Source organism: Piliocolobus tephrosceles, chromosome 8 (genome assembly GCF_002776525.5).
Source record: "Piliocolobus tephrosceles isolate RC106 chromosome 8, ASM277652v3, whole genome shotgun sequence".
Classification (NCBI taxonomy): domain Eukaryota; kingdom Metazoa; phylum Chordata; class Mammalia; order Primates; family Cercopithecidae; genus Piliocolobus; species Piliocolobus tephrosceles.
The window spans coordinates 61,767,518-61,788,192 of record NC_045441.1 but is presented as its reverse complement, the minus strand read 5'-3'; the positions used below and the strand labels follow the sequence as shown (position 1 = coordinate 61,788,192).

Genomic DNA, 20,675 nt, shown 5'->3' with positions numbered 1-20,675 from the left:
CCAAGACTGACAGACTGGACATTTACCAGTTGATCCTGAACTGGAAGAGAAGAACTTTTCACCGTGTAGTTTCAAAAGCCAGAGCTCTGTGTAATAAAACAGCTGGGAGAAAGTACCAAGGGAGTTCCCAATCAGTGGCTGTAGTAATTAGAATAGGAATGAGTTTGTTTTTTGACTGCGGAAAACATCGATTTTGTCCTCTTCCGATTTCTCAGGATGGTACAAACATTTAAGGAGTGGTACATTCTGGTCATAATACGTCAGTGTCACTCCATCAGCAGTCTCAGAACTCATGAGTATTCACTTGACCACACCATTCCTGTGCAGCAGGAATAGTGCTGAATAGTGCTGGAAATTGTTCAGTGTCTATGGCATGTATAGGCTTTTCTTTGGGGGAGCAGAGAAACAAGTTAGGAGGCCATTGCAGTAATCTAGGTAACATGTGATTGCGACATGAACTTGAGTGGTAGCAGTGGAACTGGAGTTGGAAAGAAATGATAAGACTGCAGATATATTTTGAAAGTAGCCAACAGGATTCATTAAAGGTAAGGCATGAGGTGTGAGAGAGAGGAATGAAGGGTGACACTAAGTGTTTTGATCTATGCAAAATAAAGGGTATGTCGGCAACCACTGAGATGGAGAGGGTTGTAAACGTTGCAAAGGAGACAGCGAGTTCAGTTTTAGATATGTAAACTTTGAATTGTCAGCTAGAAATTCAAGTAGAGTTGTTGGGCAGGCAGTTGGACATTGAGTCTCAAGTTTGTAAGAGAGCTCTGGGTTGGGAGCTCCAGGATAGAATTTGGAATTAATCAGCATGGATAGCATTTGAAGCTATGTAATTGGAGGAGATCACTATGGGAGTGAGTCTGTGTGAGGAAGAGATGAGGACTGAAACTAAAAAGATGGTGAATACTGCTATGAAGAAAAAAAAATAAAACAAGGAAGGGGCATAAGGATTAATGGAGAAAGTATAATTTTAAGAAGGGTAATATATGTGAAATCAGAGATAATTTCTTTTCCTAAGAAAAGACTAAGACAAATTGAGAAGAAGCAATAATGCAAGACATAATAGAAAAAATTCTCCAGAGTAGGAAAAAAAACAGAGTTTATAAAGTAGAATAGCACATTGTATTCTGAGCAAAGTTAATGAAAGTAGACTCATATCCATAAATATACTCAGAAAAATGTTGACCATTAAAGACAAAGAAGCCATCCTATAAGCATGCAGAGAAAAAAAATTTATCTATAAAGGAATAAAAACAGGCTTTTTAGGTTTTCTCCATAAAGAAAAAATGTCAAAAGGACGTTGTCTAGGCAGTTCATATACACAGCTAAGATTGCGTGTTACTACATGAAGTGTGAAAGGACTATGAAAATACCATTTTGTACCCTTAGAAAAACAAAGTTAAGTATATTTTTTACTTATTGAGAATCTCACTTACAAGAATCGTGGTGAGCAATGGTACCAGTAAACACAGAGATTTAAATCTAATCAATTGTTACAAAAAAGACAATAAGAGTAAGTACAAAAGGAAACAACACATTCTTAAACAAGAAACTTACCTTATAAAAGTATTCATGTATTTGTAAATATAAACTTAATTCCAGAAACAGACTTGAGATAGATGACATGAATTTTAAAAAATCAGCAAGAAGACACATTAAAGATAAGTGAGATAAATTAATCAAAAAGAGAAGAATATGAAGAATATAAAACCTAGCGGAATTAGCCTCAGAATGTATATTCAATGTCATGTATTTTGTAGTGGTGGGTCAGACAACTAGCTCTATGAAAGTCTAGTAAATAATGTGAACAGGTTTTACAAACAATTGTGAAGATTTTGTAGGGCCTCTAAGGAAATATGTGTCCACACACACATGCACTGTCCAGAAGAATCTCAGCTATTCCTGGTATTGTGACCTGAATAAAGTTTTTTCACTTAAGTTCATGGATAAATAAGCACTGAATATCATCAAGGACAGTATCCTTGACTCCTTGACAACACATGCATATTGAACATCCACTAAATTTCATAGAACTGGCTTTTTTTGTTTGGTTTTGTTTGTTTGTTTGTTTGTAGAGGCAGGGTCTTGCCATGTTGCCCACACTAGGCTTGAACTCCTGGACTCGCAAGCAATTCCCTTTCCTCAGCCTCCCAAAATGCTGGGATTACAAGTGTGAATGACTGTATCTGGCCAGAACTGTTTTTTTTAAGTAATGTCACTTAATATAGATTTATGATATGGTGGCAAAAATGATTTACTCTAAGTAATTTTTACCAAAGGCTAATTCTTTCTGATTGTGTGGTTTAATCTTGCTATAGGTTTTTGAGTGTCTAGAGTTATATATATTCTTCTAGTCATCATTTATAAATCTTGTCTTTCTTAGCTGATACGTTGAAATTGTTGAGAAGTGATTTGAGATTGTGCTTCCTGAAATTTGATAATAAAATGCTATAATCTAGATTACCAGTGAGGTGATATTCTTTTGAGAGAATCACTGTACTCAACAAAATCTTAAATGGAAGGCATGTTTAACTGGAATGCTTTCTTGCCCCTCATTGGAGGTAAGGATATGATAATTAACCATTCAGCCATCATCATCATCATCTATAATTCAATACTATTAGATTTGAACCAATAGTATATTCAATAGTATAGAACTAATGGTATAATTCAATACTATTAGTTCAAATAGTTCAAATAGTTGATCTAAGTTCAAATCTAATAGTATTGAATTGAATTGTCAAAGAGAGAAAGTCACAGCAGACATAATATAAAAGTAGGCAACATTTCTTATAATTTTAAAATTTGAATTTAGGTAAAATATATTTTACTATGTCTTTGGAAAACATTATTGTATTTAAATTTATACTGTTCATACTGTCATGGAAGAAACATAACTTTGAGTTCTATTTCATAATGTATACAACTGCATTCTATTCCATCACATGTCATGTTCTCTTTCATTTTATGTAGTTAGATTCTTTTCCGGTCTGAAATATCAGGATAGTACCTTGTGAGATGAAGTGAGGGGGTGGGGAACAGCTTGTGTGTTACAAGCTGGAGTGGGGAAAAGGCACTGTATATAGCACTGCCTCTCTCATGTCAGCCTAATATGCTCATAAGAATTTCAGCTTGGTCTTTGCCTATTTTAATTCTAGCCATAGGCTTAAAAATCTTGTGTGCAGTTTGGAACCATTCTGTTCCTTGGTGGTTCACAGTATTAAATGAGACCTTATTATGTGTTAGTTAGGCACTACCTCAAGGCATCTGGGATGAGGAGATATATTAGGTAGGATATGGGACTATAACAAAGAGATCCCAAAATATAGTGGCTTAAACAAGGTGGTTATTCATTTTAAAATTTGGATAGGTGCTACAGGCTTGGTGTAGCAGTGACTCAGCCATGTTGGAGGTTTAACTTCTTGCTCTGCCATTCTCAGAATGTGGCTTCAATTTCATGGACCAAGAGACCACATCAGGTCTCATGCCAATTTTGCATTCTAGCCAATGGGAAAGGAGGAAAGCAAGGGGAAGACACATCTTCCCCTTTCTAAGGGGAACTATCTAAAAATTACATATGTGACTTTTGCTCATTTCCTATTGCTAGATCTTAGTCACATGGCCACAGCTAACTACAAGAGAGGCTGTGAAATGTACCCATGGCTGGATGGCCATGTTTAGCATAACCTCTTCAGGTTCTATTGCTGACAAAGAATGAGAGAATAAATATTGTCAGACAATTAAAACAGGCCCTTTCTCATGTGGAGAAGGAAGTAGGCATGATCCTTGGCTTAAATTTGGCTCGAAAGTTAGAATTTACTCTTTTAATCCTATTCATATTCTTCATGCTGGTTATATGCCATTTTACTTAGCCTGCCAGTGCTGTTGTCCCATGCAATCTCAATTTATGGGCATTTAAATATAAAATAGTATAGAATTTACAGTGTTGTAACTATATTTCTTCTATCCCATCCTAGTGGCTCATGTTACTAATTTCCCTGCATATATCATCCAATATCTACTCAAGTTGGCCAAGTGCATGCCCCTCATTCTACTATGAACTCCTAACCAAACTAGAAAACTGTGGTGAGCAGAGCCAAGTTCATAGTAAGCATCCAATAAATATTTGATAGATTTTTATTAAATTGGTAATGAAAGTTAGCACAAGAATTGGATGCTGAACTGAGCAAGAAAACTCAATCTGATCCTGTCCAATTTAAATGTAAACTGAGCTTACATTATTTCTTCTTTTCACTCTCTCCTCACTGTGACATTTATATGCTTGTTTAGTTTAGGGCTACACATAAGAACGACCATGAGCATTTGACTTGGGAAAGGGGAATCAGGAAATTGTTCACCTTCTTGATCATTTTGTCAACCCCTCTTTCCCAAAGGAGACATTTATGTAGCCCAATAACTTTTTTAAGCTGAAATAAAATATATCTTCAGGTTTTCTTTCTATATAATTTCTGTAGAAAACATATAATTCGCATTCATTTTTATAGAAGAAAAGAATCTTGAAGAGAACTTTTAATTTTATATGCCAGCATAGGAAACATAGTTAATAAAAGGAAAAAAGACTAGAGACAAGGGGGACCAGGGAGAGAGAGAGAGAGAGAGGAAGAGAGCTATGATTTTTAAAAAGTTATTGTTATTCATAGCTACTTATCTTGTGCCATGAATGATAAATGAACAACTAGTAGAATGGTAATACAGTACAATACATTGAAAGGCAATTACTAATGATATAGGAGCATTAAAAAACAACTACAGCTAAATTTAGCAAATCAATCAGAGTATTAAAAATTTTAGATTTATGAAAGAGTGAAGTACTCTTAAAGAACATCTGCAAAATCATAGATGTAATAATGGCATTGTACTTCAAGCTGATGAAGAAAATGTTATAAATCACATCATCTGACTTGGAAATTCTCCCAATGCTTGGAACTTTATTCCAAGAGAACCTCCATTTCTGAATTAAATACCATAAATTTGAGAATTGTATTCACTTTTGTCACTTGATCCATTTGGTAATACATTTTGTATGAGCCTCCATAAAAGGTTTTCCCCTGACCTTAGACTGAAAATTACTGTTTGTCTGAGTAGTGTCCTTTCCTCTTAAAAGGTGTTTACTTAGGTTGTGTTCACACTGTCTTCTCGGCCAGGACTCTTTAGCGTCTCTGATCTCAGTGCTGCTCTTGTCATTGATTTGGGTTCCTTGGGTATGACAGTATAACAGCAATTTTTTTTTATACTAGCATTGCATATGACACAAAACAGTCTTAGTTTTTCACTCAGAAGTTGTGTTTCTCTTTTGTTGAGATAATGAAACAAACATTTCACACAAATATTCTTTGTTATAACGCTCAAATTTAACCTTTGGAAATTCATCTCAATTAAATTGTTCAAAGGTATCGATATCCAGTTTGACTGTAGTGGGCCAGACCTGGGCTAAAACACAGAATGGGTTTATCTAATCATCATATTTTTTCCTTTCTCTCATATTCATGTTCCAGGCATTAATATGATAATGTTATATTGTCAAAGTACCCTATTTATCATATTTATTATGATAATGAAATACTCTAATAAAATACATCACCTAAAGGAAATAACAAGTGTTATGTGGTCTTGAAGTCATAATCTTTTTATTATAGCATAGGCAGGGGGACACTATATATATATATATAGCAAACACATGTAGACACACATGAACTTAGATATATTTCTGAAGCATTTAAGAAATAGCCCAATTCAGATTAAAGGAACTATTTCTTTCTCACTCTGTGAACATGAAGCAGTACTAATATGTAAAATGAGAGTAGGGAAACATCATACAAATTGTATGAAGTAGAAATCATCTCAGTAGCAATAGACATACTATTTGAAAAGTACTATAAATAGAAAACAGAGGAACTAACAGCAACTTTTTAAAGGAGTCCTTCTGTTTATGCTTATAAATTGTTGGCCACCCCAGCAATTCTGTTCCATATTTGCAAGTATTGTAGACTGTATGCAAACCTATGCCTAATTGTTATGGACATAGAGCTTTCATTATACCGACATTTGTCAAGTTTACCTCTAGAGAAGGTGACAATTGAGTCAAAATCTGGCTCCACCTTTGTCTCTGCCTGAACAAGCTATTTTAACTAATTTGAATTTGTTTTTCTCTGTGTAAGGTGGATATATTAATATCCTTTTCAGGAAGTCTTTGTGAGGTTTGAACGGCATAACTTACGTAAACAGCTGGAGCCCAGAAGTTGTCCCATGATTGCTCTGCCCCCTGGCTTTGAGGTGCCTTTCTCTGCACTGGCTGCAGTCGGGGTGGCAACAGCTCACTGGAACAGTCCACAGGAGACCAGGTGCCTTTAAAAGCAGACGCAAAAACCAGCCAAACAAATAATACTGGATTTATGGTTCATTATTTTTGAATTTGCCCTTTGTGTTCCTTTATACCAGTAGTGGAGATAATGGAGTCACAGAACAGTAAGTAAACACTTGTTTTTCGTGACCTTTTTCTTTTTAGAATTTACCCAAATTTTCATAATCTCTGATTATGTAATTAATTAACTGATTAATTTTTGACAATTAAATGTGAACAAAGAATAATTGTAAATACATATAATCCACATGAATCAATGGATAGGGTGTTGTTTTGTTAGAATTAGCTCGCTCTCGGGGCTAATGTGACCATATTCTAGATATTAATTTAGCGTAAGTGGCAAACTGTTTTGGTTTCTGTGGAGATTTTTTGTTCTGGTTTACTGGTATATAACTGTTTCCTCACCTTTTCATTTCCTGAAACAGCACCAAGTACAGTATCTAAATTTTAACTAATATAAATCAAAGCACATGCTTTCCTTTCAGTGAAGTCCTTTATTTCAACACATGTGCAGGATTTTCCTTTTTAATGCATTAGACATCTGTTATTACTAATGGGGATAAAATGTCACATATTAAAAACAATACAAGTTGTTAAAAGCATTCAGATTTTAAATATTTTGAAATTTTGCTAGAAAAGTTGATTTTTTTCTTTTGTTCTGTGGCTGAGTTTTCAAAACATGAATATGCAAAATATGTTAAAATGTGCTCTTCACATGCATATGAACATGTGAATATGAATTTGTAAAAGCTCTTGGAGATCACATTTATCAGGTTCTAATATATTCTTTTAGAAAGTAAATATTAAATTTTACACAATTTCTATGCACTTTCACACACACATACACACATTGGGGCCAAGTAGGAAGCAAAACTGTCTACTAATTGTCTAAAAGTCTGGGATTTCATTAGAAATGTTAAGTGTATTCCTGACTAGTCAATAAATGCCTTAGTGTTAGTACAGATTACTGTTACCGGTTTGTTTTGGGGAAGCGGTTTGTGTGTTTGTGTGTAAATTATAGATAAACTGAGCTGTGTTTTAGATGAAATCCCTTAACATTTAATCAAATTTTCCATTTAAGTGTCAGTAGAATGAAAGAGCATGTTTGTTAAATGGTTTTCCTTTAAAATTTTAAGCTCTGAGTATTTAATGGTAAATTTAATACTTATTTTTCTAATTAATTTTAACTTCCTTTTTTGGGGAAGGCTGTCAGAATATATGTTTTGTTGAAGACAGATTTATAAATGAAAATCAGTGTTTTCCCAAAACCAATGATCTCTTTTATGTAAAACAGTGGAAAAACTGGGAAACTAGGCTGTTAGAAGTCAGGATACTGGATATCCTTGCAAGAAGAGAGGGGCAATGATTGGAAGGGGGCCTGTAGTGTGCTGGTAAGGTTCTACTCTCAAGTATCCAAAAAAAAATTTACGGAATATAACTGCTAAGCATCTTAAATACCTACTTCAAATGTTTTAGAGTTAAAAAGACAAGCATTCTCACCCAAATAACTAGATCCTGCTCTTCAACTGAGAGTAAATATCACAAATTGTATTGTTGTGTTGCTCTTTTTAGTTTAAAATAACTTTATTATTTTTCTGATTACAAAAGGATGGCCTGATTACAAACCAGGAAAATACAAACAAGCACAAAAAATGATCAGTCCCCTCTAGCATATATAAAATAAACATTTATATTTATAGATATAAAAATATGCACATACACAGATATACATGTTCTCATATGAAGCAGAAATAAAATTATGCCTTACATACTGCTTTATAAAATACATTTTTCTTATCAATTTTTGGAATTATCTTTCTGCAGTACAAACTATTTTGATAACTCATCCTTCTAATGGATGCAGCAGTTTTAAATAAGGACTTACTTTTTTAGACATCTAGGCTATTTTCCATATTTTGATATTATAAACAATACTGAGGTGCATATTTTGTAGTGCTATCTTTGTGCATGTTCTTGATTATTTCCTTAGCCTAAATTCCTACAAGTGAAATTTTTGTAGGCAAGTTGTAAGAATACGCAAAATGTCATAATGTTATAAATATGACTTAGATCTTCCCAGTCAGAGCCAAGGTTCAGAGAGCATTCTTGAATCCCTTCTAACTCCTTTCTTGATATGGTAAATTATTTGAACTTCAGATACTCTTGAATCTCCCCAAGAGGAAACAGTCTTACTCCCAAGGAAAATTCTGTTTTTCTCATTGAGTCAATGACCCTCATCTAATCAATGAGTGTTCTGTAGGTTTCAGAATAGCAATTCCAGACAACTTTCTTTTCTATCATTGTCTGGCTGTTGGTCTTAGTAGTTACAGTTAGACCTGATGTACATATGTGGGGCCAATGTTTGGTGAAGAACTAGCAAAATTCCTGGGCTTGTTTTCAATGCACAGAAAAATACTGATGCTCACTTAAATACCTATTTTGGCTACAATAGATAGAAATATTCAATAATCGTTATTATTAAGACATAAATTATTCAAGAAAAAGACATCTATTACAAAAAAAGAGTAAAACTGCCTACCAAATCATGGAGGAAAAGGAAGAAAAGTCAACCCTTTTTAAGGTTTGAGCTAGGAATAAAAACAATTTACAGGCCAGGTGCAGTGGCTCACGCCTGTAATCCCAGCACTTTGGGAGGCCCAGGTGGGTGGATCACTTGAGGTCAGGAGTTCGAGACCAGCCTGGCCAACATGGTGAACCTTCCTCTCTGCCAAAAATACAGAATTAGCTGAGTATAGTGACAGGTGCCTGTAATCCCAGCTACTTGGGAGGCTGAGGTGGGAGAATCGCTTGAACCCAGGAGGCAGAGGTAGCAGTGAGCTGAGATCTTGCTACTGCACTCCAGTCTGGGCAACAGAGTGAGACTCTGTCTCAAAACAAAAACAAAAACAAAAACAAACAAACAAAAAAGTTTGCATATGTAGAATTCATTCTAAAATACACGTGAAGGCACTCTGATTGAAATACTTTTTTTTTTTTTGCATGTATGTATGTTTCCATGTATGTGAATCATACCATTGGCAGGGAGCAGGGGGACTGTGGAATTGAGAAGCAGAAGTTCTGAGGCTGTTCAGTGTAAAGACCCTGAGGTTTGGATTGAAGTATGATGCATATATTCATGTGCGTGTAATTTGGGAAGAAGTTGTTGTGTTTTGTTACATAATGCTTTGAGTTTGGGCCTTTTTCAGCCTGTTTTATGTTAACTTTAGAAGCAGTTGACTGAATTTGATGAAATGTAGTATACTAATAAAGGGTATGAAGTTTAATTTGTGGTTCTGTCATCTGAAACAAAATGGCATCCAATATATATTTTTTAACTGAACTCATCTGCTTTAATTTTAATGGGCTTTGGTGAGATTAGGCAAATAAATAGTGATGAAAGAAATGGCATGGCTTGTTCAATAAGATCTACAATTAACAAAACCACGACTTGTCAAATGCTTGTTAACTATACTCACCACATTTTTTGGCCAAAAATATGAACCGATGGTCAGAATATTTGAAATTGGGTATGTTTCCCAAATTGGAAACATTTTAGTACATTTCAGAAGGCTTTTTACCATCAACCCTCAAATGAGCCACTTGAAGTTGAATCAAAGCTTTTAAAAGAAATGGGATATTTAATAATTCTCCTTTTATTCTAGGCAAGGAGGAAAATTTATTATATAACATGCTACATATGTAAAAAGAGCTATGCATTTTTACATGTTGAGAGATTATGTGCAAGTGAAGTCCAAATTTATCTTTGCAAAAACTGTTACTTAGATTGCAGGTAAAACTAGGCCAAAGAATACAAAGCTTTTGCCATGATATTGTGTAAAGCCAATAATGTTAAAGTGCAAAAAACAAAAAAATCTGTTTGTATAAAGAGAATAGGTTAGGTGTCAAATTTTTAAAGACTGTGTAAAAGGCACATATAACAGAGGATGTCCAAAGATGCACTTCAAGACTCACATTGCTTCTCTACCAGAGAATTTCCTCTCTAATTCCTTTCTATGGGAGGCAGGTAGAAGCGTCTTAACTTTTTTGAGTAGACAGAGACATATGTCTCAGGGAACCTACAACATAGCATGGCATACCACCTCATTTCCAATTGAACGGGCTGAATGAGTTCTAGGTTTTCAGGTTTCATATCAGCCTAGATCAGGTAGTTTATTTACTTGAAAATAAATTCCCAGAGGATTTACCAAATATATGGTAACTTTTTCATATAAAAAGCTTTATATGCAAATTTAAGAGTTTTGTTTGTTTGTTTGTTTGTTTATGGAGTCTTGTTCTGTCGCCTAGATTGGAGTGGAATGATGCCATCTCAGCTCACTGCAGCCTCTCCCTCCCTGATTCAAGTGATTCTCCTGCCTCAGCCTCATGAGTAGTAGGGACTACAGGCTTACTCCACTGGGCCTGGCTAATGTTTGTATTTTTAGTAGAGATGGGGTTTCTCCATGTTGGCCAGGCTGGTCTTGAACCCCAGATGTCAGGTGATCTACCTGCCTCTGCCTCCCAAAGTGCTGGGATTACAGGCCTGAGCCACCACGCCCGGCCAATATTTCAGGAGTGTAGAGTTTACAGTGACCTTCCTGGCAGACCAAAGATTGTGATTACATACGCCATGGACCAGAAGCCTTACCTTTAAATGTATATGTTTAAAAACATAAGAGTGATTAAGGCAGCAACTTAGATTGGGCACAAAATGTCATACTACTTAAAAAGTTTTGATTATATTTAGGAGAAACAGGACAGGTATTTAATAATCCTATTCTATGTGTTATCATGAGCCTTTCTAAAAGGCTGAATTATCATTTTGTCCTACACACACGTTCAACATTGAAATAACATAAACAACAATCGTGGCATTGGCTAAATTTTTGTATTGTGTGAGGCACTGTACTCATATGATCTTTTCTGAGTCTTATATGAGCACTTACATGATCTCTTCTGAGTCTTTAAATAGTTCTGTGTTTATGATTTCCACTTTACAAATCAGGATGAGTAGGTTTAAGTTTTAAGTTAGTAATCTAATTTAGCAACAGAATTAGGATGTGCAAATACTACAAATCCATATATGAGAATGTAGCTGATGAAGACTATCAGCACAGACCAAGCAACTCAGAGTCAAGCACTCAGTGCTCGTCTATAGTCTTTAGGGACAGAGTGAAAAAACGAGTCTCAATTTTTATTCCAGAGACCACATAATGCCATGCACAAAATGTTGGTTTCACTTTCATGAAACACTTGAAGAAAAATTACAATAGAACAAGACATGAGTTCAGTATCTGTGAATGGCTCATTCAAGCTAATTTTAATGAGAGGGTGCTGACCAGATCTTGGGACTAACTTCACCCAAAATGTTGGCAAAGTTCAGGAACCTTTGAGTGAACTTGTGCCAAGTTAATGATGTATAGTGAACTTTCTATGGTGTTTTATAGGTTCAAAGGATTGTCATAGTAATTATCTTATTATTTTAATTTTTAAATTTTATTTTGAAATAATTATAGATTCACAGGACTATGCAAAGATGACAATTATTCATTTTTTACAATATTTGTACTTAAATATAATGATCATATAATCATCACCAAATATTCTTAATCCCTCAGAGTTTGGTCTCTGAAATCCTTGTCTGGGTGTAAATCTTGGCTTCAGTATTTGTTAGCTGATTGAGCTTGGAAAAATTATTTAACTTCCATATTCCTTAGTGTCCTCATCACTATGGAAGTAACAATAGTGTGCAAGTCCTAAAATTTTTATAACAACTTTACAAGTTTAACACAGTGTTTAGTACATATAAGAACTCAACATTGTGTTTAGAACATGTGCTGTCATAAGCTTGCAGTACAATTGTTATATTATTACAGATATTACTACTTCTTTTTATGGATAATATTACTTCATTCAGACCCAATAATCCAATTATTTTGTTATTCTTCTTGAGACCCTTTTTAGTTTCTCCAATATTTCACTGAACGCTGGTATTCAATATAGCCAATCAGTTCAAGATCTAGCCAGTACCAAATATAGATTTGTATTACTATCTTTTGAAGAAGTTACAAAATTATCTGTGGTAAAGTAATAGTGCTGTCATTCATTTGTTCACTCATTCAAACACGTTTAGATGATGTTTTTTCTTCTATTGCTCACCGACTGTTTGATCTATTTCCAAATTCTCATAGACATTTTTCTTCTCTTTTGAAGACTGGAAATCATAAAAAACTGTCCATACCAGCTGCTTTGAGGTCATCTACATTTGTTGGCTGCAGGTGGAAATCTCCTTCACAGAGCCTGAAATAGAAGGTTGTAAAATCTGGCCTTTGAGGGAGCCAGACCAAACCAGCCTTTTGTATAATTTATCATCCACAGAACGTGTTAAGGTGCTTTTGATCTTTGAAGGCAATATCTTTCAAAGTGCTGTGGTGCTTATGTGTGACCATTGGTCCTTTTTGGGAGTCCCAGTATCTTGCTGATTTCAATAGTGAGTGAAAGAATTTTTAAGATGGTACACTGATGACTCAGTTTAATAGAAAGGCTCTAGAACTTGCTGAAATCCAATTGTGAAGATCAAATGAGATAAAGTATGTGAATGGTGCCTTGAAAACAATAAATCACTAAGTAAACCTAAAGCAGTTTATTGTAATCATTTCCATCATTGTTGTATTTGTCAAATTCTTGATTTCACAGCATATTGAATGTTCCATGCCTTCTGCCAGATTAAGGGTAGGCTTCTACCAAATATTTGCCATAAAAAGTGTTTTAAAATACGTTCATATTTTTCTTTGCGTTTACTCATACTCCTTTAAGAAATGTGGTATAGACACAGAACTAACCATTTGGTGTCACAAAAAATGTTGTGAAAATTTATAGGCTTTGGTTTATAGAGACTTGAAGAAGTTTTTCCACCTTTCTGGTATTTTATTCCTGTCAGTTTGCATTGCTTCTTTTCTTTCCTTCTCCTCCTCCGCCAGGTTTGGTTTTAAGCTTTGGATTCAAAGAAACCCCAAAGTCAAAACAAAATGGTCAGAACTGCTGACTCTTGTTTTGTAACCTTTTTTTAGTCTAGTATTCACAGGAAGAGAGGGTGCTGACCAGAACTTGGGCCTAACTTCACCCAAAATGTTGGCAAAGTTCAGGAACCTTTGAGTGAACTTGTGCCAAGTTAATGATATATAGCAAACTTCACCAGTTTTCCAAAAACATTTAAAATATAATTGCATGAATAATATCATCCTATAAAAAGTCAAGTTAGTACTTAACATTCAATACTAATCTGCTAGCTCTTTTTGATAAAAATAAAATAATAGTCTAACTTATATTTTGTATTAAATAGATTATTTTGTTTTTTTAAAGTATCAGGTAGATTTTTAACTGCACATGTAAAATGTACTTGTGGCTTCATTGCCTTAGCAGTTTCCTTTGAAGATCTGTAATTAACAAAAAAAGGTATCCTAAAGTCATGCTTATCAAGTTTCATCTCGGGATTTTTGTAGCTATGTTATCAACCTTCCAAAAGACTATTTTATAATGGAAATGCTGACAAATGTGATAATAAACACAAATCCAAGGGTCTTAATTGTATTATAGGTCTGCATGTAGGAATTATGCATACTAGCAGAATATTTGGTTCAGTTTCCAGAACTTAATTTTGCCAAAATATGCTTTAACATTGGGCAACTAACTGTAAAAGACGATCGGCCTAAATGATTCCCTGTTGATGGTGAGGGCTTCTGATTATTTTTAGATTTCTCAGAAAGCTTAATTATGTCTTTCAAATATGATTTCATTTAGGTCTTTTTATGGCTTACATGTCTGAATACCAATAGTAATCTGATAGCTATGGGGAACTTCGTTTGAGACCAAAAGGCAGTGTTCCATCATCAGTAGAGAGTATATAAATAAATCGCCTCCAAGCAACATCTCAGATGGTATTTAGATTCTAAATGTTCAAATGACTTTAAGATTTCAAAAACAAATTATTTTAATTTTCCAGGAGTAACTGATACCATTAAGGTCTTAAAAAAACCTGGTTGAAGTTACTGAAAAGTCAATATCTACTCATATTTCTATCAATGTTAGTTTAGGAGATAATAAACAGTAAAACTATTTTAATATAGTGGGTGTCACATACAAAAACCCTTGTATTAAAAATTAGCTGGGTGTGGTGGTACATGCCTGTAATCCCAGGTACTTGGGAGTCTGAGGCAGGAGAATCACTTGAACCAGGGAGTTGGAAGTTGCAGTGAGCTGAGATCGCACCACTGCACTCCAGCCTGGTGACAGAGCGAGACTCCATCTCAAACAAACAAACAAACAAACAAAAAACTTGTGCTAAAGGTGCACTGATTTTATGCATCTAACCTGAGGATAACTAAAATTAAAATAATGCTTAGAAAAGTTGAGGGTCAGAATATGGAGGTACACTCCATTTAAGCTCAGGATGTGGATCATTTTATATTATTTCTATTGGTATTTGATGAAAGGAATAAGTCAATCCCTTTCTATGTGACTCATACTTACCTGGGTTCAAATTACTTTGAGTAAAATTATTATGGAAATATCTTAAAAGACTACATTTGAGGCAGTTCCTAAACATGTAAACTTACAAATAGCAAAGCATTTATAAACTGTTAAAGTTTTTTTTTAAGAAGGGTGGATAATTCCTCTAGTGATAATAAGAAAATGACTTTTCATTTAGAAGATTTTTAGGTATCATTTACTATGATGAAGAGGTATTCACTGGAGGAATGTTATTTGCTTACTAGGAACAAAATATGTTAGAATATGAGGGAGAAGACTAAGGAAAACGGGTGGCTGTGTTTACTCCTCAGGACTTAATAATGTTGATGGTCCCTGGTCTACACAATTTTGCTTTATTTCTGGTTTTCAAAACTGGTTCTTTCAACAAAATATTAAGAATTCCTTGATTGGAATTACTTTTTTTTTTTCTTTTTACTTATTCAACACTTTCAGATGATTTTTTAAAAAAAGAATGATGTTTAATTTCTAGGAGAACTTGAATTAGTAGAAGAATAAGAATAAACAACACTATGGGGTTTTGTTGTTGTTTGGTGTTAGCTGTTTATGTATTTTTTTCATTTACCTGTTTATTCTGATGTTCTTGTGGTAGAGTTGGAAAAATTCCTGGTAGAAAGATACAATAAAAACAATAATAAAAGAAAATCTTGGGAGTGGGGGCTCATTTGAGAACTAAGCCAGGTCCTATGGAAAGGAAAACTAAGAAGTTTTAAATATTCAAAGTACTAATGAATGGGCTGGGAAAAAGGCAAATTCCTGCAATACTAGAGGGTGGGAGAGTGAACTGACAGAACCCACCAAGAAGGGAATCTGGCCATTGTATCCACAAACTTGAATCCAGAAATTTCACTTCTAGGTATCAAATATTAGGAAATGATAATAGACAGAGAAGACATTTACAAGAATGCTCTTAGCAGCATCATTTATTTTTTTTTAAAGGAAATAGTTATCTATCTCTAAAGGGATAGTGTTGTGATACATGGATATGATAATAAGATATGGTAATCAAAATCACATTTGGATAATATTTAAAGTTAAGGGAAAACATTGCACCTTCTATAATGTCAAGTGGAAAAATATCAGTATCCCAAAGTATCTCGAATTAGTTAAATATATTGAATTTATAACTGCACAGGGAAAAAAATACTGGAAATAAATAGATGAAAATGCTAACAGTATGGTAATGTGGAGTGATTTGAATTTTTTTTTTGTTGAAATTTTGTGTTCCAGAATTTCTAGGATGAGTATATGTTACTTATTAATGAAATGAATTCTCTTTCTGAAAACATGATTCAGAGAATTGTGTGTTCGCACAGGCGCCCGCCTATTCCTGTGCGTAATGGGGGCGAAATAAAGTGTTGGAATCACTGGGGATTATCCTTTAGAATTACTGAATTTATGTTTACGTGGGCATTATTCAATCGGGTTCCTCTCCTCAGGTACCCACTCCTTTCTGAAAGACCCCAGTTCCGGTACTAGCACGTCACCTAGAAGGAAGAATCCTGGAATGGCACGGGTCCAAACTGGAGGCGGCCTCTCAGTATGGACCCGCTTCAACCTCATCTGCATGCATCTCCTCTTTGGACTTTTTGTCTCCCCTGGTAGTCTCTAGAAGCCATTAGAGTGAAAGCTATCTTTCCTCCCTACAGCTAAAAACGTTAAAGTGAGCGCTCAGGCGGCCCTGCTCCTAGAAAGATCCAGGCACCTTCACATACCCCAACCCCTGGCCGGGGGACAGTTGGAAACGCTGGCTGGTGGCGAAGCTGCAGGGCACCCAAGGCCCCCTGCGACCCAGGAGTGACCCGAGTGCACTCGCCCCTTACTCTGGCCTGCGGCCTGAAGGCACTGGAACAGGGAAGCCGACGCTCCACTTAAGATGCAAAGCTTAGACTTGCACTCTGGCTAAGGCACTGAAAGAACACCACTGAGGCCCTGGGACAAGGAGCTAAGGTCCCTCTGGAATTAACTAGGTGAAGAGGGAGAGGGAGAAAGGAAGAGAGAGGGCTCGTGCGCGGGAGAGAGGAAGGGAGGGGAGGGAGAGGGAATGGAAGACAGCAAGGGTGTTCCTTCTCAGAGGTCCCACTTTGTCAGCAGTTCCCCTCGACTGCTCTGCCTTCCATTTTTCCTTCCCTCAGTTCGTGGACAAGCCTCTGAGGACCAGACAGAACCCTCTGGCTACCAGAAAACTCGCATCCCCGCACCCTCGCGGCGTCTGCTCCAGAGCCTCCACGCAGGCGCCTGCTGGAGCGCCTGCTGGGGATGGCGTACCACCGACTCTTGAGGCTTTTTAAAAAGTAAGAATTTCTACTTTATTATCTCTATGGAAAAAAAAAAAAAAGTAAACAGGAGAGGTTAGATTCTATAGAAGCTCCAAAGTCTGCCATTTGCGAGGAGGGTTCTCTTCCCACCCAGCCCACGGAAGCTCTTAGGAGCAGCCTGGACGGCTCGGACTCATCCTCACGCGCTCTGACTTCCCCGCTTGCCCCTGACCCCGACTTCCCTTAGGGCAGTCGCATAGATATGAACTCTACAACAGCCACTCTGCTCGGGGGCTTTGGGGATCTTACAATCTCGAAACCGACCTCCAGAAGGCCAGACGTTCTGTCTTGGGGCGTCCCTCCTGGCCCTTTAGCCTCACCCAGTACCCGGTCCTGCCACACCCCAGCACTACCAGACCAGGAAGGGCAGACTCTCCCCACCCGGTTCAGCCGCTTTCCTTCTTCTCACAGCTCTCCAAGAGCTCGGTCATGAAGGAGATGTAGACGATGGCCAGGCGGAGGGTCTCGATCCGGGACAGCCTTTTCTCGTAAGCAAACGTGGGCACCTTCCTCCGCAGCTGGTCAAAGGCCTCGTTGAGGTTGAACATCCGCTTCCTTTCGCGGATGTTGGCGGCCTGGCGCTGGGCGTAGGTGATCACCCTTTTCCTCTTGGGGCGGCCTAATAGGGAGACGCCTCTCCCGCGCTCCTCTTCCTCCTCCTCTTCTCCGTCCCCCTGGTCCACTTCGCACTCCTCTTCTTCTGGGTCCCCGTCTTCAAACTGCGCCATCCTCCTGGTTCTTCCTTCTCGGAGCGCAAGGGCTGGATCCCCAAAGGAGACCCCGGGTGCGAAGTCGCAGAGGAGAGGGCGTCCCGGGGAGGCCAGGGACAGGTCTGCAACGAAGTCCAGCACCGTAGCGTCCACGCAGCTCTCTGGATAGGCCGCCATCGCTTCGGCTTGGCCCTGCCTCTCATCGGTTTTCCGCAGGGAGGGGCGAGGCTGCTGGTGGAGATTCTTAACAGCCTTGAATCTGATGGGGCACCATCACTGAAGGGCCAGGGAACATTAAATATTTATAATCGAGCTGATAACAGGATTAGTCGCACCGATAAGAAATGCTCTGACAACGTCCCTTCTCTCGAAGCTTATGGAAGATGACAAGCTTGAGCACGCATGGAAGACTCAGAGGGACAGGCCTCCAGTTCTGAGATCCTTTTCTCTGCGCCACCCGGGACAGTTCCTTGTTGGCAACAACCCCCAGCTCTTACCTGCTGTGCTTTTTGTGTCTGTCTTCACCCCTGCAGCCAACTAATGTTCTCCGGGCTCCTTATCTCGTGTAGTTCTTTAATTTCGTGTTGGATTTTCAAAGAGAGGATGTTTTCCACGGCGATGGCTTCTCCTTGACTTCAGGGTAGGAGTCTTGAATCTTGCCATCATCTGCCAATGGATGTGGAGCAAGTGCATGTGCTTTTAATGATGTCCTGAAGAGGGGCCCTGCCTGCCTGGGATCGAGGGGAGCTGTTTGTCTGGTATCCCAGTGCAGCGGCTGCTGAAAGGCAAGACCTTCCATTAGCTTAAGTAAGCATGGCAGGGGGGCCGAGAGTGCATTCCCCAGAGTCGCTGTTGGAACCGGCTTTCTTTTTCTTTCCAGGGCATCGCAAACAGCTCTCCTGCCACGTTACAAACCCTTACTTCTAAAGTCTGTTTGGATGCAATCAGCCTAACAATTGATATACTTGACTTTCCTTTCCCTACCTTTACCTCCTGCTCATATGAAATAGAGGATTTTATTCCAAGAGGAAACATTATGACGGCAATAAAATGACAAATTTAAGCTCAGGACATTTTCTATGCTCGGGCTTTGCTGTATACTTTTCAGTGTGGGGGACAAAGCAAACTCTCCCCACAAACAAAACCACTTCAAGCTCTTTTCAGAAATGCGATTTGCCCTTGATAAGCCAAAGAGTCAATCAGTTCACCCTCTGCTGAGGAGTCTTCGGACTTTTAAATTGCGGATCGAGTATTTGTTCCTGAACAAAGAAAAAAACCTAACACTTCCATCTGGCTTATTTTCCTCATTGATTTGTATTGTTCTACAGTAAGATTTAAGAGCAGAAACAATGACTTATTGAATTTTATTTAAAGGAGCTTTTTGACTATCGTTAGATCGTTGAGATAAGAAAGAGATTTTAAATTTGGTATAATAAAAATAAGAGTTTACTCATTTTATATTATCTCTAGTATCCCTAATATTTTAACAAAAAGGTCCTTTTTCTTTGTCAGTAACTATATTTACTTAATTATTCAGTAATGTGTAAAGATTTATTTAAAAGACCCATTGGGTCAAAATGACAGATTAGAAGATAATTTTAAAGGTAGATTAGAAGAAATAACCTAAAAAGATGAATGTGGAAACATCTCGGTTCAAAAGAGAACCGCCCAGGGCATCAGTACGTATTAAGGGGTTAAGTTGTGGCTAAGATGGTTCACTCAGTACATTGGACAGCTCCCAGAAACCAGAAACGGCCTGTTTCTAACAGGTAATCTCAATTCATTTTCTTCTTCCTAGCCTCTCTCTGTGTAATCAAAACAGTATAACTTTGAATTCTTCTTCTTTTAACCCATTTGTGTCTGGTGTCTCTGGATCTTCTAATAGATTTTATCTTCTTTTGCTTGTGTTTACTGTTCATTCTCCAATTTGCATTGTGATTAACTCAGGCAGAGAATAATTGAAATTTGTGATCCTGGAAGATGTTAATGAAAATAGATCTTTGCTTATTACTTAGTTGATTTTTGCTAAGCTTCTTTCAAAGGGAAGGCTGAAAAATAAAAACTCATAGGATTGTCAACAGTGGCTGTGAAGCTGGTAAATGGGAGAACTGATTTTTGTTTCAAAAAAGTAGTAACATGCTCTCTAACCCTTGTTTAAATTAATATGTTATTAAATATTGGGCAAATTTATTGTTGATTTTTAAATTATGTTAAATGCTTCTCAGTGACTTATTTTTTATTCATTTACAACCTATTTGCAAGTGTATTAAACACCTCAGTCAACTGAGAATCTAGTTTCACAATATAATACATTGGAAAAGTTAATGAAGGAAAACATAGTTGATATTTAAATTTAAAATTTCAGAAAATGGGGGCCAGAAGCTTTCACAAGACTAAAGAGATAGTTTCATTGAACCAAACTCCTTTATGATTTTAGCCAAGGAAATGTATCTTTCTTCCCTCCCTCCCTTCCTTCCTTCCTCCCTCCCTCCTTTTTTCTTTCTTTTCTTTTCTTTTCTTTTCTTTCTTTCTTTCTTTCTTTCTTTCTTTCTTTCTTTCTTTCTTTCTTTCTTTCTTTCTTCCCCCCCCCTTTCAACAGAATCTCACTCAGTCATTGAGGCTGGAGTGCAGTGTTACAATCATAGCTTACTGTGCCTCAGACTCCTAGGTTCAAGAAACTCTCCCACCTCAGCCTCCTGAGTACCTAGGACTGCA

The 20,675-nt window shown here is 37.0% G+C and overlaps 1 protein-coding gene across 1 annotated transcript; it reads right to left on the bottom strand.

Moving 5' to 3' along the window:
- Nucleotides 1-17,562: 17,562 nt before the first annotated feature.
- FERD3L (Fer3 like bHLH transcription factor) lies at nt 17,563-18,190 on the bottom strand. Its single transcript, XM_023215877.1, has one exon. It carries the CDS (start codon nt 18,135-18,137, stop codon nt 17,637-17,639), a length of 501 nt encoding a protein of 166 aa, XP_023071645.1. The 5' UTR covers nt 18,138-18,190; the 3' UTR covers nt 17,563-17,636.
- Between the last annotated feature and the right edge of the window lie 2,485 nt (nt 18,191-20,675).